This window comes from Lutra lutra, chromosome 3, assembly GCF_902655055.1.
Source record: "Lutra lutra chromosome 3, mLutLut1.2, whole genome shotgun sequence".
NCBI classification, from domain to species: Eukaryota; Metazoa; Chordata; class Mammalia; order Carnivora; family Mustelidae; genus Lutra; species Lutra lutra.
In genome coordinates, this window is record NC_062280.1 from 113,210,001 (window position 1) to 113,235,176 (window position 25,176).

The following is a 25,176-nucleotide window of genomic DNA, read 5'->3' on the forward strand; positions in this document are numbered from 1 at the left end:
TAGGCAGAGAGGCAGGCAGAGGGGAGGGAAGCAGGCTCCCTGCTGAGCAGAGAGCCTGACTCGACTCAGGGGCTCAATCCCAGGACCCTGGGATCATGACCTGAGCCGAAGGCAGAGGCTTTAACCCACTGAGCCACCCAGGTGCCCCAGGGCAGAGGGTTTTGATGAAAAGGAAGATGTCCTTAGAAGTGATGCAAGCAAAAAGTTTTGCATTAAAGGAACTCTTGGGGGGCGTCTGGGTGGCTCAGTGGGTTAAGCCGCTGCCTTCGGCTCAGGTCATGATCTCAGAGTCCTGGGATCGAGCCCCGCATCGGGCTCTCTGCTCAGCAGGGAGCCTGCTTCCTCCTCTCTCTCTGTCTGCCTCTCTGCCTGCTTGTGATCTCTCTCTGTCAAATAAATAAATAAAATCTTTAAAAAATAAATAAATAAAGGAACTCTTGGAGATAATCTGCCACCATTGAAAAGACAAAGGATAACATGTCAGAAGCAGATCTAAACTTAGAAAGGCACATGACAATTCACCAATGCATGGAAGGACTGAGGTGCTCTTCATCATCATTGAGTTGTACAATGTGAAGGCAGTGAGTACTGTTCTAAATACACTTGTCTAGTTTTTAGACAGAAATACTTTAATTCTCAGTGTTTCTCATGTTTAAATTACAGTGTACCAAATAAATATTAGTTTTACTACTTTTTCCACCTCTCTATATATGGTAAGAGACGTTTAAGATGATTAAGAGAGTTTTGAGTATTTTCATAATGTTTTAAAGGTCACAAAATAAGCACAACCCCTAGCCCCTAAAATTAAGATCATTTTCACAGCTTCCCCTTGCACAGTTATTTTTACTCTCCTGCACTAATGTGCAAAGTAATGACTGCATATCCTCCTACATCAAATTCTTGGCCCCTGCTCTTTCCTTGGCCTGATGCAGTTGGACATGAGGAAGCATGCGGCTGTTACTTCATGCTCTTAAACCTCTGTGCAGAGAAGGCTTTCTGGGTGGTATCACCTCTTCCTCCTATTGCCTTATATTCCTTTCACACTGCCTTCTTTTTCTTCTATTTATTTCTCTACACCTACTAGAAAGTAAGCTTAAGGAGAATGGACACTTTGTCTACATCACTCTTCTGTATTCCCAGATTCTAAAACATCACCTGGCACACACAAGGCAATCACAATTTTTTCTTGAATGAAGTTTTATGATAAAGTAGATAAATATTATAAGCTATTATTGATATATGTAAAAACTGCAAGATGTAGACCAATCTAATCAGCATGATGCTGTTTTTAAGACTCAATCTACATGTGTACATAAAGAAAGATGTGGAAAGATACTTAACAAAACTGTTACCAATCAATAGGATTCTGGCTAGTGGGACTAGCAAGGTAGAGGGAGAGCAGGATAAAGATTTTCCCTTTATACCTTAAATATTTTTATATTGTCTCTCTCTTTCCCAAAATATCTTTATTTGTGGAATTAAAAAGAATAAAGAAAACAGCATATATTAACTACTGTCATAATGCCATTTTTTTTTTTAAGATTTTATTTATTTGAGAGAGAGCAAGCGAGTGAGCACAAGGAGCTGGAGGAGCAGAGGGGGAATGAAATCTCAAGGAGACTCCGTGCAGAGTGCAGAGTCCAATGCAGGGCCTGTTCTCACGACCCTGAGGTCATGACCTGAGCCAAAACCAAGAGCTGCTGGCTTAACCAAATGAACTACCCAGGAGCCCCATGAGGTCACTTTTGATAGCAATAAAAACTGGGGGTTACTGTGGGGCAGGCTCTGTCCTTAATGCTCTGAATGCACCATTTCATTTAAATACATAAAAATTCTAGGAAGCAGATTTTATATTATTTTATAAATTATACAGAGGCTGGGCAATGTGCCCTGGTCACACAGCTAGAAAGTGGATGCAAAAAGATGTAGATAAGCAAATTATGTAAAATTTGTCACATGTATTAGACTTTTTCTTTCCCAATCATGTGTAGTTGGAAGCAAGAGTGATAATATTTATGTGCTTACCCTGCAGGCCTAGGTGACCCGGATGCACTCCGCACAGAACTCTCCACTCGAGGGCTAGCCACTTCAGGAGGCTGAGGAGGAATGAGGGTTTTCCGAACTGCCATTCTGAAAGAGACCAGACAAACCCAGAAAACAACAGTCCAAGGGCATTAAAGGATAGGAAGTACATAGTTGCTAGGCATACCTATGGCGAAATAAAAGCACTATATTGGCTAACCCATTTTTTTTAAACTTTTTTATTAATTAATTTATTTTTAAAAATAAACATATATTTTTATCCCCAGGGGTACAGGTCTGTGAATCGCCAGGTTTACACATTTCACAGCACTCATCATAGCACATACCCTCCCCCAGGTCCATATCCCCACCACCCTCTCCTGTCCCCCCTCCCTGCAGCATCCCTCAGTCTGTTTTTTGAGATTGAGTGTTTTATGGTTTGTCTCCCTCCCAATCCCACCTTCTTTCATTTTTTCTTTTCCTACCCCCCAACCCCCCACATTGCATCTCCACTTCCTCATATCAGGGAAATCATATGATAGTTGTCTTTCTCCGATTGACTTATTTCGCTAAGCATAATATCCTCTAGTTCCATCCACATCGTGGCTGGCCCATTTTTAAGTGGATTTTAAAATTTTATCAAAGTAACAGTATTGAAAAAGCCACATATGCATTAAAAAGCTTTTAACAAAATACAGCAGGTTCCCACCCCATCCCTCCCTAGTTTTTGTCAATCTCTATCCAGGAAGCAACCACTCTGACTCTTTTAGCTGATGCTTCTAGTATGCCCCATCTCCTTTCTACTCATTATCAAACTTGAAATCTACATTACATGTTCATGATTATTATTATGTCTATGCATTTATATTGACCTGAGAAAGTTCTTGGAAGTCAAATGAGAAAAGTTGATCAAGTTAGTGTCGATTGTGCCATGCACTAGAGGCCACATATGACTCAGACTGAGAATCACTGGGCTCAGCAATGTGGAAGTGCTGAGTAACTGTGACATGCTTAGTTTTGGCAGAGTGGTGGGAGCAAACACTCCCAAGACAAGAGTGGGTTGAGAGAAATTGGCTAGAACCAGAATTTTGCAAAGCCTAATTAATGGATCTAGATAGTAAGTTAGCCTAAAAAAGGTTACCACCAAACATCATTTTAATTTATAAAGTGGCTTGCCAAAAAAAAAAAAAAGATATATGGATCTGATAAAGCTTTAGATTCAAGTAACAAGAGAAAATGTGTGGAGGAGACAAGAACAGCAAAACTACCCTAAAGGGGTAGTGGGTTGAATTGTGGTCCCTAAAAGATATCCAAGTCCTAATCCCTGTACCTGTTAATGTAAAAAATAGGGTCTTTGTAAATATAATTAAGGTAGAGACTCAAAGTAAGATCCTTCTAGCTTTAGGGTAGGCCCTAAATCCAATTCCTGTTATCCTTTTCACAGAAAGGAGAGGGAGATTTGAGACACACGGACACAGAGAAGACCATGTGAATATGGAAGTAGAGATCGGAGTGATGTGTCCACAAGCCAAAGGTTTGCCAAAAGCCACAGAAGCGAGGAAGGAGGCATGGAATGGATTCTCGCTGAGTGCATTCAGAAAGAACCAACTCTGTTGACATCTTGATTTCAGACTTCTAGCCATCATAACTTTGGAGAATGATTTCTTTTTTTAAAAAGATTTTATCTTTAAGCAGGGGCACCCGGGTGACTCAGTCGTTAAGCATCTGCCTTCGGCTCAGGTCATGATCCTAGGCTCCTGGGATCGAGCCCCACATCGGACTCCCTGCTAGGTGGGAAGCCTGCCTCTCCCTCTCCCACTCCCCCTGCTTGTGTTCCCTCTCTCATTGCCTTTCTCTGTGTCAAATAAATAAATGAAATCTAAAAAAAAAAAATTTATCTTTAAGCAATTTCTATACCCAACATGGGGCTCGGACTCACAACCCTGAGATCAAGAGTCACATGCTCTACCAACTCAGTTAACTAGGCACCTCCATGAGAATAAATCTCTGTTGTTTTAAGCCACCAGATTTGTGGCAATTTGTTATGGCACCTCTAGGAAACTAATACAATGTGGATGCAGTTGAAAAAAATCAAGGTAGTGAGAGAGAAAAGTCTACAGAACAGAAGACCAAGTTTTTTCAACAAGTAAATCTCAAGGAAAAAGAGATGAAGGAAACCTATAAAAGAGTCTTAGGAGACATTATCAACTAATCACAATGTGGGCACCTTTATGAGAATACTGATTCAAATAAAACAAAAAATTCATGACATCTGAGACCAGGCTTAGGAAGCATTTTGTGTTGGGTCTCTTGTAAGATCCTAACCGAGGTTTGTGAGGTTAAGCAGGCCAGTCAACATGGTTGTTTACCCCACCACAGTATGCTGCACAAATTCAGCAGAAAGTTGGATTTGACTCTGGTTCTGACAAAGTGAAGAGGGTGGGGTAAGGAAGTGGGGGTTGTAGGCAAGGAAGTTATTATAATGGACCACAGAAACTGAGTCAGGGAGAGCAGAGAAAGGTCATGAAAAGCAGTGAGGAAAACGCAAAGGTGGTAGCATCAATGGGTTGAAGGTTCCCCAGTAGGTACTGTTGTAGTGCCACTGCCCGTGAGGTGGGAAGACAGAGGGTGGGCTGTGGGACACTGAAGGACAGAAGAAGAGGTCAGGGAAGTCTTGTGCTTATGGGTGTGTGCTGCTGATGGAGAGGGGTGGATAGGAAAGCATTCAAACAACTGAGAAGCCAGAGAACTGGGAAATTATTTTGGAAAGAACAAGAGCCAGACATTATGGACTTTCTGAAGGACATACAAACATACCCGCAAATCACCTGGAATCTGATTAAGCCTCTTGAGTTGCCCTGACCAACAAGGTAGCCTCTAGCCATATGGAGCTACTAAACAGCGTACTGGTGGAAAGTGCAAGTAGGAGCAAAATTTTTAACGGTAGTTCATTTAAATAATTTGAATTTAAAACTATCTGATTCAGTTATAGAAAACATTGCAGTGTGCCTGGAATAACTTGGATATGTGAAAGTACTTTTTCAACTGCAAGTTTTATGAAATCTGAATGTAGACTGAGTGCTTTCCAAGAAGGATGGCCTGAAAGTGGCACAGAGGCACATAGGGGACATCAACCCCACCACCAGGCTCAGTGACAGAAGGATGGGAGGAGAGACAGTCACTACTTTGGAGAGAGTGCAGGAGCCAAGATCCCGTGAGAAAACCAGATTCTAGCTAAAGAAGGCAGGCACACAGGGGTTAGTTAGAGTCTGTGGCAAATGAGAGCGGTGTGCCCCACAGAGGAGGTAGCAGCCAGACTCTACCTCAGTGACTTCAAGCCCTCCAAATCCACACAAAAATGAGCAGCATCCAGTGGGAAATAGGCAGATTCTCTATAAGGCTCTTCTCAGAAAAAGAAATGTGAATGTGTTCCTACAGAAATGCAGACTACAGAGAGGAATCAAAACAAGGACTGGGGTTGAGGGAAATAAAGGAACTTGTATATATGATGGGAGTGTTAATTCATGGTTTGTTTTGGAAGGCACTTCAGCAATATCTGTCAAAACTAATAATGTACACACCCCTTGATCCAGAGTTTCCACTTCTTGAAATTATCTTAAAAGCTACCATGAGTCCACAAGGACTGTTGGAGGATAATGTCTATCTTAGCAGTGTTTGTAAGAGTAAAAAATGGAAACCAATCCAAATGGTTTATCAGTAAGGGAGGGATTACATACATATATCATAGTTTGTTATACTTAAATATTATGCGTTCTTTAAAAATAACGTATATGCAATGATATGAAAAGATGTCTACTTTGTATGAAGAAAAAGCTGTAAAATCATGTGTAACATTCCATTTTTCTAGAAAATGTTTATAAATACATTAAAAGAATTATGTATCACCTAAATACATTATGTATCACCTAAAAAAAAAAAGAAGGCAGGCACACTCAAAGAGGAAGGATACAAGGAATTCTGATGATGACAGAGCCAATTGCGGGGGCACAGCAAAAGGGCTGTAGCGAGGCAATGAAGTGTAGGAGAAGGGGGAAGATCTTTTTATCTCCAGCGTTGTGAAATTTCAAGATGTTTATCTTGGTGTTGGTTTATCTGTTTCTACAGCATCTACTCTGCTGGTATTTCGTGGTTCTTTAAATCAGGAAACTCATGCCCTTCAGGTGTGGACATTTTCTATGAATTACGTTTAAGTGATCTCCTTCCTTTCATCTGATCTCTTGCTGAAACTCCATTACTTGGAAGTGGTCAGGATCTCTTGAACTGATTCTTTTAATTATCTTGTCTTTTCTGTTTCCTGTCTTTTTGTTTTTTTTACTCTACTTTTGAGAGATTTCCTCAATTGTATTTTCCAACTCTTCTACCGAGTTCCATTTCTGCTTTTGTAGTTTAAATTTCAGGACATTCTCTTTTGTCCTCCAAATGTTCCTTTTGTATAGTACTGCCTTCCTGTTTCATGAATACATCTTTTTTTTGTCCTTTGAAGGCAGCATTCACAGTTTTGGTCTTTACTTGCTTTCGCTTTCAGTTTTTAGTTTTATTCTCATTGTTTAGCTCCTATATCTTTCAGGCTACGTTTTTCAGTATGTCTAATAGTTTGTACCTTGCATTGTCAGAAGGCCCCTCATACACCTAGTTATACTTAGTTGCGTGTTCATGATGAGGACTGGGGAACTAACACTTGGTCGGAACCTCTGAACTTGAGGAAGAACTTGCCTTTTTTTTTTTTTTAAAAGGAGGGAGTGAAAGAGGGAGAGAGGAGTGGGGAGGGACAGAGGGAGAAGAAAGTATTTTAAGCAGGCTCCAGGCCCAGCATGGAGCCCAGGTGTGTCAATCTCACAATCCGGAGATCATGGCCTGAGCTGAAATCAAGAGTCGGATGCTCTCAGGTGCTCCGTATGTTGCCTACTTTAAGATTTGCTGTAGAGTGATCTGATTCCTGAGCTTACAAAATCCTTAGTATTGGTATCCTTGCATCTCTCCACCTGGGCTGGACAATCCCAGAAAGAAAGTGGAGTCCTCATATCACTTTTTGCCTGTAACATTCAATTGCCAGGGTCCCACCAGCTGAAAGGGAGACATGGACTGAAGTCTCAGTACTCTGCAAATATGTTTCTGGTAAAATGCTCCTGGCCCTCCTTATGCTAATTGATCCCAGTGGACCATATGCAGAATTTAACCCTCTGGGTGTGTGCTGTGGTTGGGAGGAGCAGTGTACAGGGGATGCAGGTCTCTAACCTTCTCAAACACATTTCAACCCAGCTTCCTTCTACCCTTTGTTCTTCCTGTTCTTGGGCCATATGAAGCTCAAGCAATTTAAATGAGAATGCTTCTCAACGTTCTCTATAGACTTAAAATTCAGCTTTCTCACAACTAAGTGAGTGATCACTCTCCTACCTGCCTTCCAGCTTCAAGGTTTGGTTGCTTTTGTCTTATATTCTTCCCATCCTTGTGTGCTTATATATTTTTTTTTTAGAAAGCCTCTTTGCTAAAAGTTCTACAGGGCTTTGAAGGGACAACAAATTTAGAAGTGTGTGTTCAATCTGCCATGTTAAGCAGGAGCTTCTGCCTTCCATTTTCATTGATAAGGACTGACACAGACTGACTTTATCTTTAAGAGGCAAAATCCTGCACATCTGGAAACCTATATGGACCTAGCAGCTTATGTTTTAAACTTTATAATCTTCTGCTATTGATGCACATGAACTGGGTGGAGCCACAGAAACGCTGCTCTCTGAAGTGTGACTGCCTATTTTCCACCTCCCAAGTTTTCAACTTAAGTTTCAGAGCACAGCATATACCTTCCTACCCATGACCCACACCAACTTAGAGGTCCTAAGGCAACACAGTACACTTCTGCTACTAAATATGATCCTTACTTAATACATCTAGGATATTATTTGCCCTGAGCAACAATTTATGCTGGCCAATAAGGAAGAAAATAAACAGTACACATTAACATGCCTACCTAGACATACCTGAAAGGTCAATTAGAAGCTACTCAGAGCATCTAGAATTAAACTCCCCAAACTAGAGAGAACTAAAATAGTATGCAACAGCTGCTTATAAACTGGCCACCTCCTGCACTCCCCACCTGCCCAGACTCATAGATTCTTACTGTCCTACAGTCTTTGCTTGGCAAGGCTCTACTGAATAAGTCTGTGGCCACGTTATTTTCAAACAGATTAAAAAATGCTACAGAAGATGAGAGCTTAGAGTCTGCTACTAGCACTGGATGAGTGGCTACTGTTTCTGTTTCTATTAATTATATCCAGATCTAGAGGTGTAATGTGGCACTACTGAGTCTACCTACCCATCCGTGGCAGGTTTCTTCCGGAGGATACTTGGCCGGGGGGATGAGCCCTGGGCTGGAGCGTTGGTGCTACCACTCTGGCTGTGGGTCTGCACCACTGTTGTTGCTGCTGGAGCAGCACTGAATGGATTGCTAATAGGGTTGGCTACAATTGTGGCTCCATCTGCCAACACCACTGCTGGAGGACAGGGAAGGGGCAGGAGAGAACAACGAAGAAGAAACAAAAGAAACATTACTAAAATGTCACATAAGACAAAAACAATTAGACCACCAGAATTAGAGTACCCATGCTATGACTGTCTAATTTCAAGAAAGTAAGGGATGAGCACAATGTTCATCTGTCTAAAAGCAGATGGCAAAGTGGGAGAGGTTACTAAGTCTACTGATGCACATCTCTCTTTGCTGCGTAATCGTAACTACTAATAAATCAGATAAGATACACAAAGTACATAGCATACTTCAAGAAATAATCTCCTACAATTTTTGTGAAATACCATTGCTTCTCAATCCCTAAAAATGATGCAATCCCTAAAAATGATTATTAATTTTACAGCTTTACATACAACTCTGAAGAAGATCTTAAAGAGAATAAGAATGCTATAATAAAGGTGAATTTGCTCTCTCAACTTTACAGAGTGCTGCTTACCACATGCAAACACATATTAGGCTGTTTATGTACAGAACTTTTAATGTTTACAATGACTCTGACAGATAAGTTCCATGTAACTCATGTTAAAAGAAGAAACTAAGGCACAGAGAAATTTCTCAAGACCACCAAGCCAGTAAGTGACAGAACCAGGATTTAAACCTAGTATGTATCTCTTTCCTCTATACCAACTTCCATGAAAAAAACTCAAATTACCTGAAGTCTTTCCTTCAGGTGGAGGCTGCTGAGTACCCATTGGTGCAGGCTGAAGTCCCTGTGTGTTTATTGGGGTTGCTGAGTGAATTCCCTGTGTGCCCATTGGTGCTGGCTGTATTCCTGGAGTCCCAATGGGGGCTGGCTGGATCCCCTGTGTACTGATGGGTGCTGGCTGGATCCCTTGGATATGTCGAGCATGAGACGTATCCACTGTCATCAACTGCATGGGGTTTAGGTGGACGGTGGATGCCACCCCAACACTAGTTTGAGCTGTGATGGCAGAGTTTGGAGCCTGAGCAGAAACTGAAAATGATGCAGAAAGTGACAAGAATGTCAGCTCTGATTAGATAAAGTTCACATAAAAAAACAACAACACTAAAATGAAAACAGACTTTTCCACTGTAAAAGATCTAAACCCTCAGTTTTTATGGCACGCTTTTTTTTTTTTTTTTTTTTTTTGAGAATGAGAGAGAGAATCCCAAGCAGGCTCCATACCCAGTGAGGAGTCCTACATGGAGCCTGATCTCATGACCCTGAGATCATGACCTGAGCTGGAATCAAGACTTGGATGTTCAGCCAACTGAGCCACCCAGGCACCCCAGTTGTTTTTGTTTTTTTTTTTTAAGGTTTTATTTATTTATTTGACAGGGAGATCACAAGTAGGCAGAGAGGCAGGCAGAGAGAGAGAGGGGGAAGCAGCCTCCCTGCTGAGCAGGGAGCCTGATGAGCCTGATGCGGGGCTCATTTCCAGGACCTCGGGATCATGACCTGAACTGAAGGCAGAGGCTTAACCCACTGAGCCACCAGGCACCGCTTTTTTTTAAATTTTTTAAGTATTTACTTATTTATCAGAGAGATAGTGAGAGCACGTGCGTGCACTAGCGGGAGAGACAGAGGGAAAGGGAGAGAGAATCTCAAGCAGACTCTGTGCAGAGCACGGATGTGGGGTTTGATTTCACAACTCCAAGCTCATGAACTAAGCAGAGCTGGATGCCCAACCGACTATGCCACCCAGGAGCCCCATAAAACCTCATTTTTTTTTTTTTTTAAACAAAGCACTACATAAAGCTCTATATATGAGAGCTTTTTCCCTCACTTCCTATCAGCGTGATATGATCTTCCTGCAGATTACTAGAAAAGCATTAAAACAAGAAAAAGGAAATCATCTATTAAATTCTAAATGTGAGCCAGGCAACTGTCCTAAATAATTAAAATAAAACTTCTGAGACCCATCCATGGCTTCCAGGTCAAGAATATTTGCTCTAACTGATGGAACCAACATCATAGGCATTTTTGATATATGGTAGTTACAAATTTTAAATTCCATATATGTGCTGAAGATAGAGAACAAGCAAGTTTCCTTTTTCACTACAGTGTATATTAAAAACTCAAAAACAAAAAAACTGAAAACAGTAGCATTCCCAGGAAGCAAAAGAGAAGGAATTTCTATTTGTGGAAAGAAAAATACAAATGATGTTTCTTCTCAAATAAATGAAATGTTATTTACAGTAACAAACATATGGAAACAACCCTAAGGGTCTACTGATGGATAAATGGATAGAGAAAACGTGACATCTATCTCTATACACGTGCACACACACACCGCACACGCACACCACACACGTACCACACACACACACACATATACACACAGGAGAATATTCTTTACCCTTAATAAAGAATTAAATCTTGCCACCTGTGACAACATGGATGGACCTGAGGGTGTTACGCTAAGTGAAATAAGCCAGACAAGGACAAAAAAACCCGTATGATCTCACTTATTTGTGGAATTTAAAAACAAATATAAACAAACCAAGTTCATAGATACAAAGAACAGACTGGCAGTTGCCAGAGGCAGGTAATGGGGGATGGGAGACATGGGTGAAGGGGGGTCAAAGGTACAAACTGCCAGTTATAAAATAAATAAGACTTTGGGATGTAGTATACAGCATGGTGACTATGGTTAATAATACTATATTGGATATCTGAAAGTTGCTAAGAAGAGAGATCTTTGTTTTCATAATAAGAAAAAACATTTTGTAACTATCTGTGGTGATGGATGTTGTTAACTAGACTTATTGTGGTGATCATTTCATGATACACAAAAATACCGAATCATTATGTTGTACACCTGAAACTAGTATGTCATGTCAATGATATCTCAGTTGAAAAAAGGGGAAACAGGGATGTAATTCAAGTTTTATATACCATATATATAGTGGTTAAAAAAGGTAAATTGTTATTATCAATGAGAAACTTGCAGCAAAATGTTAGTACATGTATAGTTATCGCTACATTACAATTCTTCCCTTGATGTAAAAGAAAGAGAGAAAAAGAAAAAAAAAAAAAGAATCAACCTGGCAAAGCTATTAGTTTCTTCCTGAGAAGTGAATGAACCTTTGTTTTTGTTCAGTAACAGTTGTGGGCACTTGCCTGAACATGCAGTACACTCCTGCCAAAACCAAACCACTCTGTTCTGAGTGCATATTCTGTGCTAATACTTTATTCACACACAGAAAAGTGCTTTTCCCCAGTCCCACCCCTGTGGTTCTGTCCTGTGCATTCTAAGAGGCTTTCCAATGTCACTTCCTTTAGGAAATGACTCCTGACCTCTAACCCTTCCAAGTAGAAATAACCTCTGGTTTTGTTCAAGTCTCTTTTATTGGAACGTGGCACTTTCTAGTAAAAGCTCTTCAAGTCTTATCTCCCTATTAGTCTAATTTTGTTCAAAGTGAACTGTTTTAAGAGTCACCCTTACAGACAGAGCCTAACATAGGACCTTACATACAATAACAGGGTTTAATAAATATCTATAAAATTAATAAATGCATGAATAAGGGTGCCTGGGTAGTTCAGTTGGTTAAGCATCTGCCTTGGGCTCAGGTCATGATCCCAGGGATCTGGGATCGAGCCCCACATTGTGTGTCAGGCTCCCTCTCAGGAGGGAGCCTGCTTCTCCCTCTCCCTCTGTCCTTCCCCCTCCTCATACATCCACTTTCTATCCCTCTCTCAATAAATAAAATCTTAAAAAAAAAAATGCATGAATAAATAAATGAATGAAATGGAAAACATCTCTGAAACAAGTGAAATTTCAGGAACAATCTGAGAGGGATCAATTACTTGCAAACTATATAGATTATACATATGTATTCATAATTTACGTGTTTATATCTATATCCAATGAACCAAAAAGATTCCATCTTTATAAAGTAACCACAGCCCATGAACAATTGGTCTACTCTATCATAAACTATATATTACAGTAATCTCATATTTGGCCCATTATATATACATTTTCTTGTCCTCCTCCTTATTTGAAAAACATCTGCTTTAAAATCATTTAAAAGTACCATCCATTTTTTTCAAAGAAATGGAACAAATAATCCTAAAATTTATATGGAACCAGAAAAGACCTCGAATAGCCAAAGGAATATTGAAAAAGAAAGCCAAAGTCGGTGGCATCACAATTCCGGACTTCAAGCTCTATTACAAAGCTGTCATCATCAAGACAGCATGGTACTGGCACAAAAACAGACACATAGATCAATGGAACAGAATAGAGAGCCCAGAAATAGACCCTCAACTCTATGGTCAACTCATCTTCGACAAAGCAGGAAAGAATGTCCAATGGAAAAAAGACAGCCTCTTCAATAAATGGTGTTGGGAAAATTGGACAGCCACATGCAGAAAAATGAAATTGGATCATTTCCTTACACCACACACGAAAATAGACTCAAAATGGATGAAGGATCTCAATGTGAGAAAGGAATCCATCAAAATCCTTGAGGAGAACACAGGCAGCAACCTCTTCGACCTCAGCCGCAGCAACATCTTCCTAGGAACATCACCAAAGGCAAGGGAAGCAAGAGCAAAAATGAACTATTGGGATTTTATCAAGATCAAAAGCTTTTGTACAGCAAAGGAAACAGTGAACAAAACCAAAAGACAACTGACAGAATGGGAGAAGATATTTGCAAATGACATATCAGATAAAGGGCTAGTGTCCAAAATCTATAAAGAACTTAGCAAACTCAACACCCAAAGAACAAATAATCCAATCAAGAAATGGGCAGAGGACATGAACAGACATTTCTGCAAAGAAGACATCCAGATGGCCAACAGACACATGAAAAAGTGCTCCATATCACTCGGCATCAGGGAAATACAAATCAAAACCACAATGAGATATCACCTCACACCAGTCAGAATGGCTAAAATTAACAAGTCAGGAAATGACAGATGCTGGCGAGGATGCGGAGAAAGGGGAACCCTCCTACACTGTTGGTGGGAATGCAAGCTGGTGCAACCACTCTGGAAAACAGCATGGAGGTTCCTCAAAATGTTGAAAATAGAACTACCCTATGACCCAGCAATTGCACTGCTGGGTATTTACCCTAAAGATACAAACGTAGTGATCCGAAGGGGCACGTGCACCCGAATGTTTATAGCAGCAATGTCTACAATAGCCAAACTATGGAAAGAACCTAGATGTCCATCAACAGACGAATGGATAAAGAAGATGTGGTATATATACACAATGGAATACTATGCAGCCATCAAAAGAAATGAAATCTTGCCATTTGCGACGACGTGGATGGAACTAGAGGGTATCATGCTTAGCAAAATAAGTCAATCGGAGAAAGACAACTATCATATGATCTCCCTGATATGAGGGAGAGGAGATGCAACATGGGGGGTTGAGGGAATAGGAGAAGAATAAATGAAACAAGATGGGATTGGGAGGGAGACAAACCATAAGTGACTCTTAATCTCACAAAACAAACTGAGGGTTGATGGGGGGAGGGGGGTTGGGAGAGGGGGGGTGGGGTTATGGATATTGGGGAGGGTATGTGCTATGGTGAGTGCTGTGAAGTGTGTAAACCTGGCGATTCGCAGACCTGTACCCCTGGGGATAAAAATATATGTTTATAAAATTAAAAAAAATAATAATAATAAAATCATTTAAAAGGAGCCACTTGAAAACAGGATATTGTAAGTTGGCTAATCAATCATTCCTTCAGTTGTGTTCATCTATGCAAAGATCCACAAGTCTGAGAAATAAAACATTACCCATCATCTGCACCAACAATGACAGTACTGGTATTGGAAGAAATAAATTGCTGTTGATTGGACTACTCATTTTTCTGTGTTCCTATCCATCAGGACTACTGTAGTGGTAAAGAAGCAGCTGGAAGAGAAACAGATGGTTGGCAGGATCCCCAATTCTTCTGACAGTGCTCTTACAATGGATTTTTATAAATAAATGTTTATATAAAATGGTAATGTCTGCAGATTATTCTAGCTCAAGAGAGCCTATGCAGGTCCTTTTCAGTTAGATAGCACTGAGAGAAATGCATATCGGTCATGAATTTCCTACCCCAGAAAGGCAACATAACTGCACTGTTGTGGAAGTACCAACTGGGTAAGGGAGATGAAGGAACCTGAAGGAAGTGCTGTTACTGAAAGACTTCAGAATTTTCAGCTATTAGTGTAACACACATACACATTGACACACACACACACACACATGAAATTTTCTTCTTACTTATCAACATGGTTCTACCATACTTACTGCATCCTACTTTTGACCATAATCAATTAAACATGGTTTTATCTTTTTAGCATTGTTAACAAAGAACAGTTGTAAGTTTCCTTTAAAAAGATGCTATTACTTTGATGTATAGCAAAATATGACAGAAAACTCAGAACAATTCATCAGCTACTTCCCCACATTAAAATAAACCTAGGGATGGGGTGCCCAGGTGGAAGAGTTGGTTAATCATCTGACTCTTGGTTTCTACTCGGGTCATGATCTCAGGGTTGTGAGATCAAACCTTGTGTCTGGCTCTGAGCTCAGCGCAGAGTCTGCTTCACATTCTCTCCCTCTCCCTCTGCCCCCACCCCTTTCATGCTCTCTCTCAAATAAATACATAAATCTTTAAAAAAATTAATAAATAAACCTTGGGGAAAGTTTTGTGGAAAACAACAACAACAAAAAACCCAAGGCAGAGACTGAGGAACCCGTTTCCAAAGCAATTTAAATAACTTAGAATTTTGAAGTTTTAAGCCAACACTGCCCAATGGAAATGTAAGTCATACATGCAATTGTAAATTTTCCAGTAGCCACATTAATAAAGTAAAAAGCAGGTCAAATTAATTTTAATAATATACTCTGTTTAACCCAATATATCCCAAATATTAAAATTTCAAAATAGAATCATTACAAAAATAATTAGTAAGATACTTTACAGTCTCTTTTCCATACTGTGTTATTTTCAAAATTCAAAGTATGTTTTATAAAAAAACATATTTCAAATCAGATACTGAGTTCAGTTTTTATCAGAAATATTTTATTTGGGGGCACCTGGGTGGCTCAGTGGGTTAAAGTCTGCCTTCATCTCAGGTCACGATCCCAGGGTCCTTGGATCGAGCCCTGCATCGGGCTCTGTGCTCAGCAGGGAGCCTGCATCCCTTCCTCTCTCTCTCTGCCTGCCTCTGTGCCTACTTGTGATCTGTCTGTCAAATAAATAAATTTAAAAAATCTTAAAAAAAAAGAAATATTTGTATTTTGATTCAGTATAATCTACAATTTTGAAACAGTAGTTTCATATTACTAGGATGTTCTAAACATACTAAAAATTTCTCCAATTTTAATTAAGTAAAACAAAACAAAACGGTTTTTCATTTGCACCAGTTCCCCCTTCAAGTGCTCAATGGCTCCATGGAGCCTTGGCTGCAGTGCTGTTTCACATAGAAGAGCAACACCCACAATCTGGCTCTCTTATGCCTAAAGTGAGCTGAGGGTCTCATAGGAAAAGAAAACACAAACCCTGAGGATTAATTATTGCTTTTTTTTTCTGGATCGGCAAAAAGAATGCTATTTACAAGTCAGGATGGTGAGTGCTGAGCATAACTGGACTAATACTAAAAAACACAAGGGAGATCCACAAAACAATAGAAGCCCGCCCCATAAAAGTATGGGTTTTACCATTTTAACTGTATTGCCATTTTAAGGCATAACAAATTGTTAACATAAGCCTCAGGGTGGGATAAAAGCATACAAATACACTAATAAGTAGCAATCTTCTTATAGATCACAGAGATATGATCTAAAACCTTAAAGCTTCAGATTTTAGCCTTACCTGAACTTGAAGATAGAAGGTGGAATAATTAAATCCATACTACACATACTCATTGGTCAATTTTGACCTCACTGCTTCCAAAAACTGGAACGTTAAAAGTCCTCTTAATAGCAGGGCTCATACCTGGATACTGTCGGATGGTGGACACGGAGCTGGTGATTGGGGTGTAAGTGTGCGCAGCCAGTGGGTATGCAGAAGGTGGGTATGTTGGCAAAAAGTACTGGAACTGAACGGGAACAGACGGTCTATAGACAGAAGACAGGTAATAGAAACAAAAATAGGTCTATTTTCTTTTTCAATTTCAAATGATCCTATCCCCTAGATCCTTTTCATATCCTTATATCCCATGCCAGCATTTCCCCAATTGTGTCCCAAATAAACTGTCAGATAAAAGGACACACACCTAGAAAGAGGAGCATTTGTAAAAAATAAATGGGTGCTATAAATACATCAGTAAACACGAAAATACACACGGTAACAATCACCAAAACCTCAGTAATCAAAGGTTTTCTCTGCTCAATTCCACTTGAAAGACTCTAAAGTTTACACTGGCAAATCTTATCAAATACAAGTAAAACAGATAATCCCAAACTTATACAAACTGATTCAGAAACCAGAAAAAGAAAAGAGCAAATTTTAAGATAGCCCTGCCACCAAAACTAGATAGGGAGAACAGGAGAAAAGATTATAAACAAATCTCATTCTCTACATCAACACAAAAATTTCTAAAAAAAATGAAACTAAGTACTGTATAAAACAAAATACATTATGATCAAATAAGGTTTACCACAGGAAGAGAAGAATGATTCAATATCAAAATTTCTATGAATGCCTTAGATTCTTTAAAAAATTAAGAGATCATTTGAAGTATCACAAAAGATACACAAAAATATTTAATAGAAACATAATACTATATGTTAGCTATACTAGAATTAAAAAGAAATTACTTCCTGCTTCAAATTTGGATAGCATTCAATACTTACTCATGATATAAATATCTTGACAAAAGGAATGGAAAAAAACCTTGTTCCTTAATCTGAAAATAGCACCTAGCAAAATCTATTCTGAAATTTCCCAAGAATTCCCATTCAGATCAGGAATAAGATAAAACTGCTCATTATCTCTACTCTATTTAACATCATATTGGAAGCTCCAGGTAACAACGAGAGACACACAGGTTTGAAAAATGGAAATGAAAAAAATCCCTCATCCCTCAAAAAACTGTCCCTTTTTGTAGACAAAATAAACACTTACATAGGAAATCCCGGAGAATCTATAATAGCTTTTTTTTTTTTAAAGATTTTATTTATTTATTTGACAGAGAGATCACAAGCAGGCAGAGAGACAGGCAGAGAGAGAGGAGGAAGCAGGCTCCCTGCTGAGCAGAGAGCCCGATGCGGGGCTCGATCCCAGGACTCTGAGATCATGACCTGAGCTGAAGGCAGCGGCTTAACCCACTGAGCCACCCAGGCGCCCCAAGAGAATCTATAAACTTTTAGGGCTAACAGGTGTGTTTAGCAAGGTGAATGGATACAAAGACCAATATATTAAAACCTATAAGCATTCCTACACACCATAATATGCGAACAAGAACATTTAAAAATGATCCAATTCTGAAACTACTTCATATGCACTGTACCAGGTTCTCACTGGGAGAGAAGATACAAATACGGAATGGGGGAGGTAATGGGGTTGAACTAGAAGGATCAACATGTACTAAAAAGTTTTTATTTATTTATTTATTTTACAAAAAGAGTAGAGAGACCAAGGAGGGTAGGGGCAAAGGGAGAGGAAGAGAATCTCACCCAGGCTCCCCACTTGGCATGGAGTTTGATTGGCAGGGGCTTGATCCCACAATCATGACCTGAGCTGAAACCAAGAGTCAGAAACTTAACCAACCGAGCCATCCAGGCACCCCTAATGAGTTTTTATGATGTCACATACTTCCTATTTTGTCAGCTAAAAGAGACTGGAAGAAATGACAATCAAGTAGCAATAAACAGAGCTAATGCCTAGATTCTGGTTTCTAAATGATGAAAAGGAACCCATGGTTAGAAATGGTAGATTCTAGGGCTCAGACAATATTCAGGAGAAACTTGGAATATCTTGTTGTGACGGGAAGTAAGGAAGGGGTAGAATGTATGGGACATGGAAAGCCCACAGGAACTGGTATGAAGAAACTCCCAGAGATGATGTGAACATCAAAACAAATGACAACAATGAATTGTTGTTGAAACAAATGAATTATAATAATAAGTAAACTAAATCCACGAGCCCATGCTCATTTAAAAAAATAAAATACACAACAAAATATATGGGGATGTATAAAATTTATTTACATAAACATGCCAACTCATAAATGTGGAAGAAATGATAGAAAATGTCACTATTTTGCAATGATCATACTGCAACCATCAACTGATTCAGCCAAGAATCCTCAACAGAGGGATGCCTGGATGGCTCAGTCCGTTAAGCATCTGCCTTCAGCTCAGGTCATCCCAAGACCCTGGTCGAGTCCTGCATCAGGATCTCTGCTCAGTGGGGAGCCTACTTCTCCCTCTGCCTGCTGCTCCTCCTGCTTGTGCTCTCTCTCGTGCTCGCTCTTTGAGAAATAAATAAAATCTTAAAAAAAAAAAAAAAGGACTCCTTAAAAAAAAAAAAAGAATCCCCAATAGATGCTAATGCCACTGAATGAAAGTTTATTGAGGAACAGGGTATTTAGAGGCTCTAAGAATTTTCACAAAGATTAGTGGTTTACAAAGGAGAAAAACAGGAGCACCTGGGTGGCTCGGTCAGTAAAGTATCTGCCTTTGGCTTGAGTCATGATTCCAGAGTCCTGTGATTGAGTTCTACATTGGGCTCCCTATTGAGTGGGGAGTCTAATTCTCCCTCTACCCCCGCCCCCTGCTCATTTTCTCTCTCAAATAAATGAATAAAATCTTTGAAATTAGGAAAAAAGGAGAAAAATATATCTTTATAGAAATATCTTGCAAACATCACCTTCACTAGGTAATTAGTGCTGACATAGCTAACAATGAGACATAGGGGTGGCTCTCAGTAACAGTGAGAAGAATGCATCACATAAGTGGTATTTGCTAGAAAAAGGCATTACTTGAATCTAACTATGAGGAAACAATTCAACAACCCTAAACTGAAGAGTTTTCTACAAAAACAACTAGCTTACCTATAGTCTTTAAAAATGTCACTGTATGAAAGAACCATTTTGGGTAACTGCACTATGGTAATGAGCAGGTCTTTGTTCTTTGGGGATGAAAATGAAAGTACTTAGGGATAAATGGTCACGCCACAGCAACCTATACTCTAAAATCAGCTCAAAATAAATCAAACACAGAAACACACCAAACGAAAAAGTAGATACCAGTAGAACATCCATCAAAAGAAGAACAGCTAAATAAACACAGCACATTTTCGTAAAATGAAAAAAATATATATACACTATATTATTTCCAGGAGGAAATCTGAAAATAAGAATAAACATATATGTAACTATATTTCTTGGACATTTTGTGTTATTGAAAAATCGAAACAATTAATGACACAATGGGGTAGTGTAACTGGCACATTCCCTCCTACCTATTGTCACTTCGGGTTTCCATGGCCACAGGATTTGGAGAGGCCCGATGACCTGAAATGGGAATCAGGCTACTCCTCTCTGCAGGGTAATCAGGCTGGATCCGAGGAGAAGTGTGTGTGATCTGCTGTGGCACCACCTTAGCTACAAATGCAAAATCCAATCATATTACCTCTCATATGCTTTTATTGGCATGCCAAAACGTTCTTGGCCAGCAACAATCTTAAGAATGCAAACAGTAATAAGAAGCCTGATCTTGAGCTTTAATCAAAATAAAAAAAGAAAGATAAGCATATAAGATTCAACTGAATTATTTCAAGCCAGTATTCTACTGATACATTCATATATTCACACTGTTATTTGCCAAAGCAGGGTTCAACATCAATACTTTAACAAAAATACCAGGACTTCCTGGAGACCTTTTTTAAAGGAGAAAAATTTTTGACAACAGCAAAAACAAAAATCAACAAAATTTTGAATATCAACACGGCAAAGACCTTAGCTTCTACTGAAGAATCCATAGCTAATTAGTAGTAAGTCAATCATTTTAATTTTCAAGTCTCAGTTTCCTCATCTACGAGAAGGCCTTCTTTAGATCATCACTTAATTTCTAAGATCCTTTGAATGTCCTGTGATTTAGCAGAAAACTTTACAGCAAAATCAAAATGACTATAGAGTTTTCAAATCTAATCTGAGGCTCAAAGTTTGCTCTCCTCTAGCATTTGCAATCAAGTTTTGTTTAGAAGGTATGGCTGAACTGGGACATACTTTAGTGTTCTTACAGACCTGTCTATTAACTCTATGTAGGAAAATTTGGGGAAAAAAAAGCTGCAGTCCACATTAGATATATAGAAGGACAGCTACCATCTGTGCAAGATCCCACAGTTACACCAGTGACAGGCACATAAACACTGGAGACTAGGATGATGTCACCACATTACCCAAAGTGCAGTGCACTGAACACCAAAGATAAGCAACACAAGTCCATCATGATTCCCAGCTATTTCCCAAGGGAGGAAGCTGGACAAGTTTCTGCAGGATGATAGCCAGGATGCCCACTTCGACCACTGATGATGACTTGTACTGGCTAAGGCAGATGCCATGCCTTAAGGCTAATGCCATGAAATACTTTCCATCAGTAGTAAATAGAGGGGGAGCTGAGTGGAAAGCAACTAAGCCTTGTTTTTCCACTGTGCCCATAAAAGGTAGGAGAAAAGAATGCTCCCAACAGGAATGCAGCTGTCATCTGGCAAAGTGGCTAACTACTGGTTGGTAAACCATACACATGCCCATGAATTTATATCTGTGCCTTTTTTCTAATTAAAAAAGCCACACATTGTCAATTATAAAAAAGAAAAAATAGACTTAAGGAAAAACAATGCAAAAATCCTAAGTTGAATATAATGCCACCTCCAAAGATGATCCCTGTTTACTGAAAGCTGTGATCATCTGATTCTGCTTTTTTAGAATTCTGATACCACCATCATATGTGGGCCAGAGCATCGAGGAAAAAAAGATGGTATTCTATTAGAAATGAGCATTCATTAAAGGCATCCCCCCCCGGACTCAACACATTCCTACTAGTAAAAATAGTTGAATTCAATATTTAACCTCATCTGGAAAAAGCTGCTTAAGTGATTTTAATATATCCATTAAAATCCCACTTGAAAATCAATGCTCTAGGGTTAATATCAGGTTTCCTTTCTCAACTAAGGTACCCCTATACAGGGATCCTATAGTGATGTAACAAAGAAATATCTGGCTTACTATAAAAGAAGAGGAGAAAGCCAGAGCATAAGCCTGATGGAACTTCGACAAAACCTATCACATTAAGGGACACCTGGGTGGCTCAGTCTTTGAGTGTCTGCCTTTGGCTCAGGTCATGATCCCAGAGTCCTGGGATTGAGCCCCACATCGGGCTCTCTACTTGGCAGGAAGCCTACTTCTCCCTTTCCCATTCCCCCTGCTTGTGTTCCCTTCTCTTGCTGTCTCTCTCTGTCAAATGAGTAAATAAAATCTTAAAAAAAAAAAAAAATCACATTAAGTGGCAGATGTTAAATCTGTTTGGACACTTCTGTCAAATGATTTTCACAGAATTTAGCAAATAGTGAAAAATCAAAGATAAAACAGCTGGGAGATATGAAGTATAATACTGTAACTTAAGACAGGTAAAAATTTGATAGTTTCAGCCAAATGAATGCACATACTTCTGTGACTTCTGTCTCCTGGTACTCTGAGTTTATTTCCACAGTGTCATCTCTCAGCAAGATACAGTGACATAAATAAATGAATCTCTAAATAATTCTTTACAGTGATGATTCGAGATGAAACCAGAGAGCCCTTATAGGGTACACTGCTCTCCTATACTGGTCTAATTTGCTTTATAGCTATAGATATGCTAGTGAGATTCTTGACTATAAAAATGGCAAGAACAGGCCTGGTTCTGTTGTTACAGTGCTCAGGATAACTGATGACACTGTTAGATACAGTCAGAAAATGGTGTGAAGCGACAGTTATGGAACAAGCAACAATCTTTTTCAACAACAGTACATCAATGCTAAAATCACACACACACTCCCACCCTCCAGCCCTCTCTTCTTTTCACAGGAGGGAATTAACTACCTGCACCACAGAAAAGTAAGAAAGAAGTACGCTCTCTTTGATGCCAAGATGCTGTGAGTGGTAACGTGAGAAAGAGCCAGCAGCAGTATTTTCACTGCTAAAAGCCTACCATGGGGCTCATTACCAATTTAAGGGCAGGAATGGCTGAGTTATCCAAGGGAGGAGGAAGGGCTTCCTGGGTTCCACAATCATTCTGGAAAAGTGTCCTCCAAGTCTGCACAGAGGGATGTGAAGCTGTCTTATATGGGAAGGAAAGAACTACCGCAGTGCTGGGAGGTAGCAGGTGGGGAAGCTATACTTCTACGGTCACCAGATTTCTGACAGTTAAGTATGCCAGTGTATCATTTTACAAAGAGCATTCTAAAAGTTTATGAAAAATATGGCAGCTGTCCCATGTCTCTGGGAGTAAAACAGTACGATGGCATGCTTATTGTCATACAACCAAGGCAAAGCTAACACTAGAAACTAAACCCAGAGCTTGTGAATTAAAAAGAGCAGTGCTCTGCCTCAGAAGCCAGTTTCTGCTTGGAAGCTGTGACAGCAGCCATCAACCCCTAGGACAGGTGTGGGCAAGTCCTGCCTGATGTCTGGGTTGATACTTCGGAATGGCTGGGGGAAAAATCAGAAGAACATTTCATGACAGATGAAAATTATATGAAATCCAAATTTCTGTGTCCATAAAAAGTTCTACTGAAATGTACCTACACTCAATTGTTTACATCTTATCCACAGTTTAGCAGTCATGACACAGACCTGTGAGGCCTGCAAAGCTTATAATATTTATTATCTAGCCCTACAGAGAAAGGTTGTCAATCCCTGCTCTTAATGACTGTTTGGCTGCCAGTAACTTTTCAAAGATTTTTTAAATATTGGAAGCATATTTATTATTATTATTTTTTTAAAAGATTTTATTTATTTATTTGACAGAGAGAGATCACAAGTAGATGGAGAGGCAGGCAGAGAGAGAGAGAGGGAAGCAGGATCTCCGCTGAGCAGAGAACCCGATGTGGGACTTGATCCCAGGACCCTGAGATCATGACCTGAGCCGAAGGCAGCGGCTTAACCCACTGAGCCACCCAGGCGCCCTTGGAAGCATATTTAAAAGGGGAATTACAAAGCTTAGAAGAAACTTTAGGATGTTTGTGAAGTATCCTGGGGTAAGAGTCAGATGAGAACTGAGGGTAATCAACCCGAGAGTTATCACCCTTCCCACTGTGCATCGCCTAGAGTTTTCCTGAACACTCTATCAGTAGTACAAGTTCTCTTCATTCCAGATCCTTGCTTCTTTTTTGCTTTTTCTGTGGATCTCATTTAACTATGTCAGTGAAGTTAACTTTTTATCACTAAAAGACACACAGAGGAGAGGTAAAATCTGATGAATCAGGAGTCAAAGTTGTGTGAAAATAATGTTTACTTTCAGATCTCAAAGATTATTACCCTCTTTTTCCTCCTATGGTCAACACCAAATCTATATGACAAATATACTAAAAACTGAATTCAGTGTTGCTTTGAAAATCAATAATAATTAAAAAAAAAAAACCAAACAACCCAATACTAGCCCTCTATATGAAGACCTGGTCAGAAGGGCTGAAAAATCCCTTTTAGCTCTGTGTGCTGCAGGACACTTACCAACTGGGATGTTTGAGGTGGTCACAGCGGTAGCATGGGATGAATGTGAGGGCATTGTCATGGTAACAATTGTACTCGTGGGAGCTTGTGTGTGTGACACAGATCCTGAAATTGGAGGAAAAAAAGTCTTCAATAATGGCCTCTCTACACACTACCGATTCTCAAATACCTGAGAAAAGCTCTTGGGAAAAGAGAATTCTTCTAGCCTATTCTTTTTCTCTGACTGAAGCTGAGAAATGGAAAATTAACTTACTACTCATGCCTCACACTTCCTTAGGAGGAAGAGCAGGGCTGCCAACTTACCGGCTGTGGTTGCTGAAGGAATGGTGTTGGTTGCCAAGATAGGTGCTACCGTTGCTGCAGCCACTGGTGTGCCGGTACTGAAGATAGTTTTCTGGGGGGTGGGGGGAGAGATCCCACAACACATTTATAAACAAGAACATTTCCCCCTCAATCCAGTTTAAAAGCAATCACTGCCTTCAATACTGCTAGGTTCTCAGGAAATTGGGCAGAAGTCTGGTTTTAACCCACAGCCTCCACAGACAGGTTCACCTTTGGTTTTACCTGTGCCATGGTATGAAGCTGTTGTTTTGGCGTCCCTAATGCAGGATGAGACGGCAGTGTGATTCTTGTTGTTACATCCCGTGACTGGGCAGGACGCTGAATACTAATTGCTGCAGATGGTGGATGCTGGATAGACAAAGTTGGCCGACTGAAAGAGATAGGAAAGACATGACTTCTCACTTGTCTCTAGACATGATGCAGGCAGTCAAGGCCATTTGCTCTCTTGTACTAGACCATCATAGTTTATTTTTTAGGTCTGTACACCCACAGGTGATCCAATGAAGTAAATGGCCTGTCGAGTTTCTCTCCTGTAAGTTCCATCAACCTCATTTCCAAAGGTATCAATATGCACCATGAACTGAATCAATTAATCTGTAGTCATTTTTAGCACTCTCAGTGTAGTTAACTGAGA

At 39.8% G+C, this 25,176-nt stretch overlaps 1 protein-coding gene across 8 annotated transcripts in view; it reads right to left on the reverse strand.

The window, feature by feature from the left end:
- The window catches only part of SAP130 (Sin3A associated protein 130), an 86,517-nt gene that overhangs the window by 34,205 nt on the left and 27,136 nt on the right, over positions 1-25,176 (reverse strand). For 6 of the 8 annotated variants that reach the window (XR_007126052.1, XM_047722750.1, XM_047722754.1 and 3 more), the window contains 8 exons: positions 24,765-24,912; positions 24,504-24,594; positions 24,201-24,305; positions 19,952-20,093; positions 16,481-16,602; positions 9,216-9,518; positions 8,354-8,531; positions 2,026-2,130 (listed from right to left, as the gene is read on the reverse strand). Coding sequence is in view for 7 of the 8 variants with exons in the window: in XM_047722750.1 (XP_047578706.1) it covers positions 2,026-2,130; positions 8,354-8,531; positions 9,216-9,518; positions 16,481-16,602; positions 19,952-20,093; positions 24,201-24,305; positions 24,504-24,594; positions 24,765-24,912 (1,194 nt within the window). In the remaining variant the exon portion in view is untranslated. The remainder of the gene's footprint in view (positions 1-2,025; positions 2,131-8,353; positions 8,532-9,215; positions 9,519-16,480; positions 16,603-19,951; positions 20,094-24,200; positions 24,306-24,503; positions 24,595-24,764; positions 24,913-25,176) is intronic. The other 2 variants (XM_047722748.1, XM_047722752.1) reach the window with 1 other exon arrangement.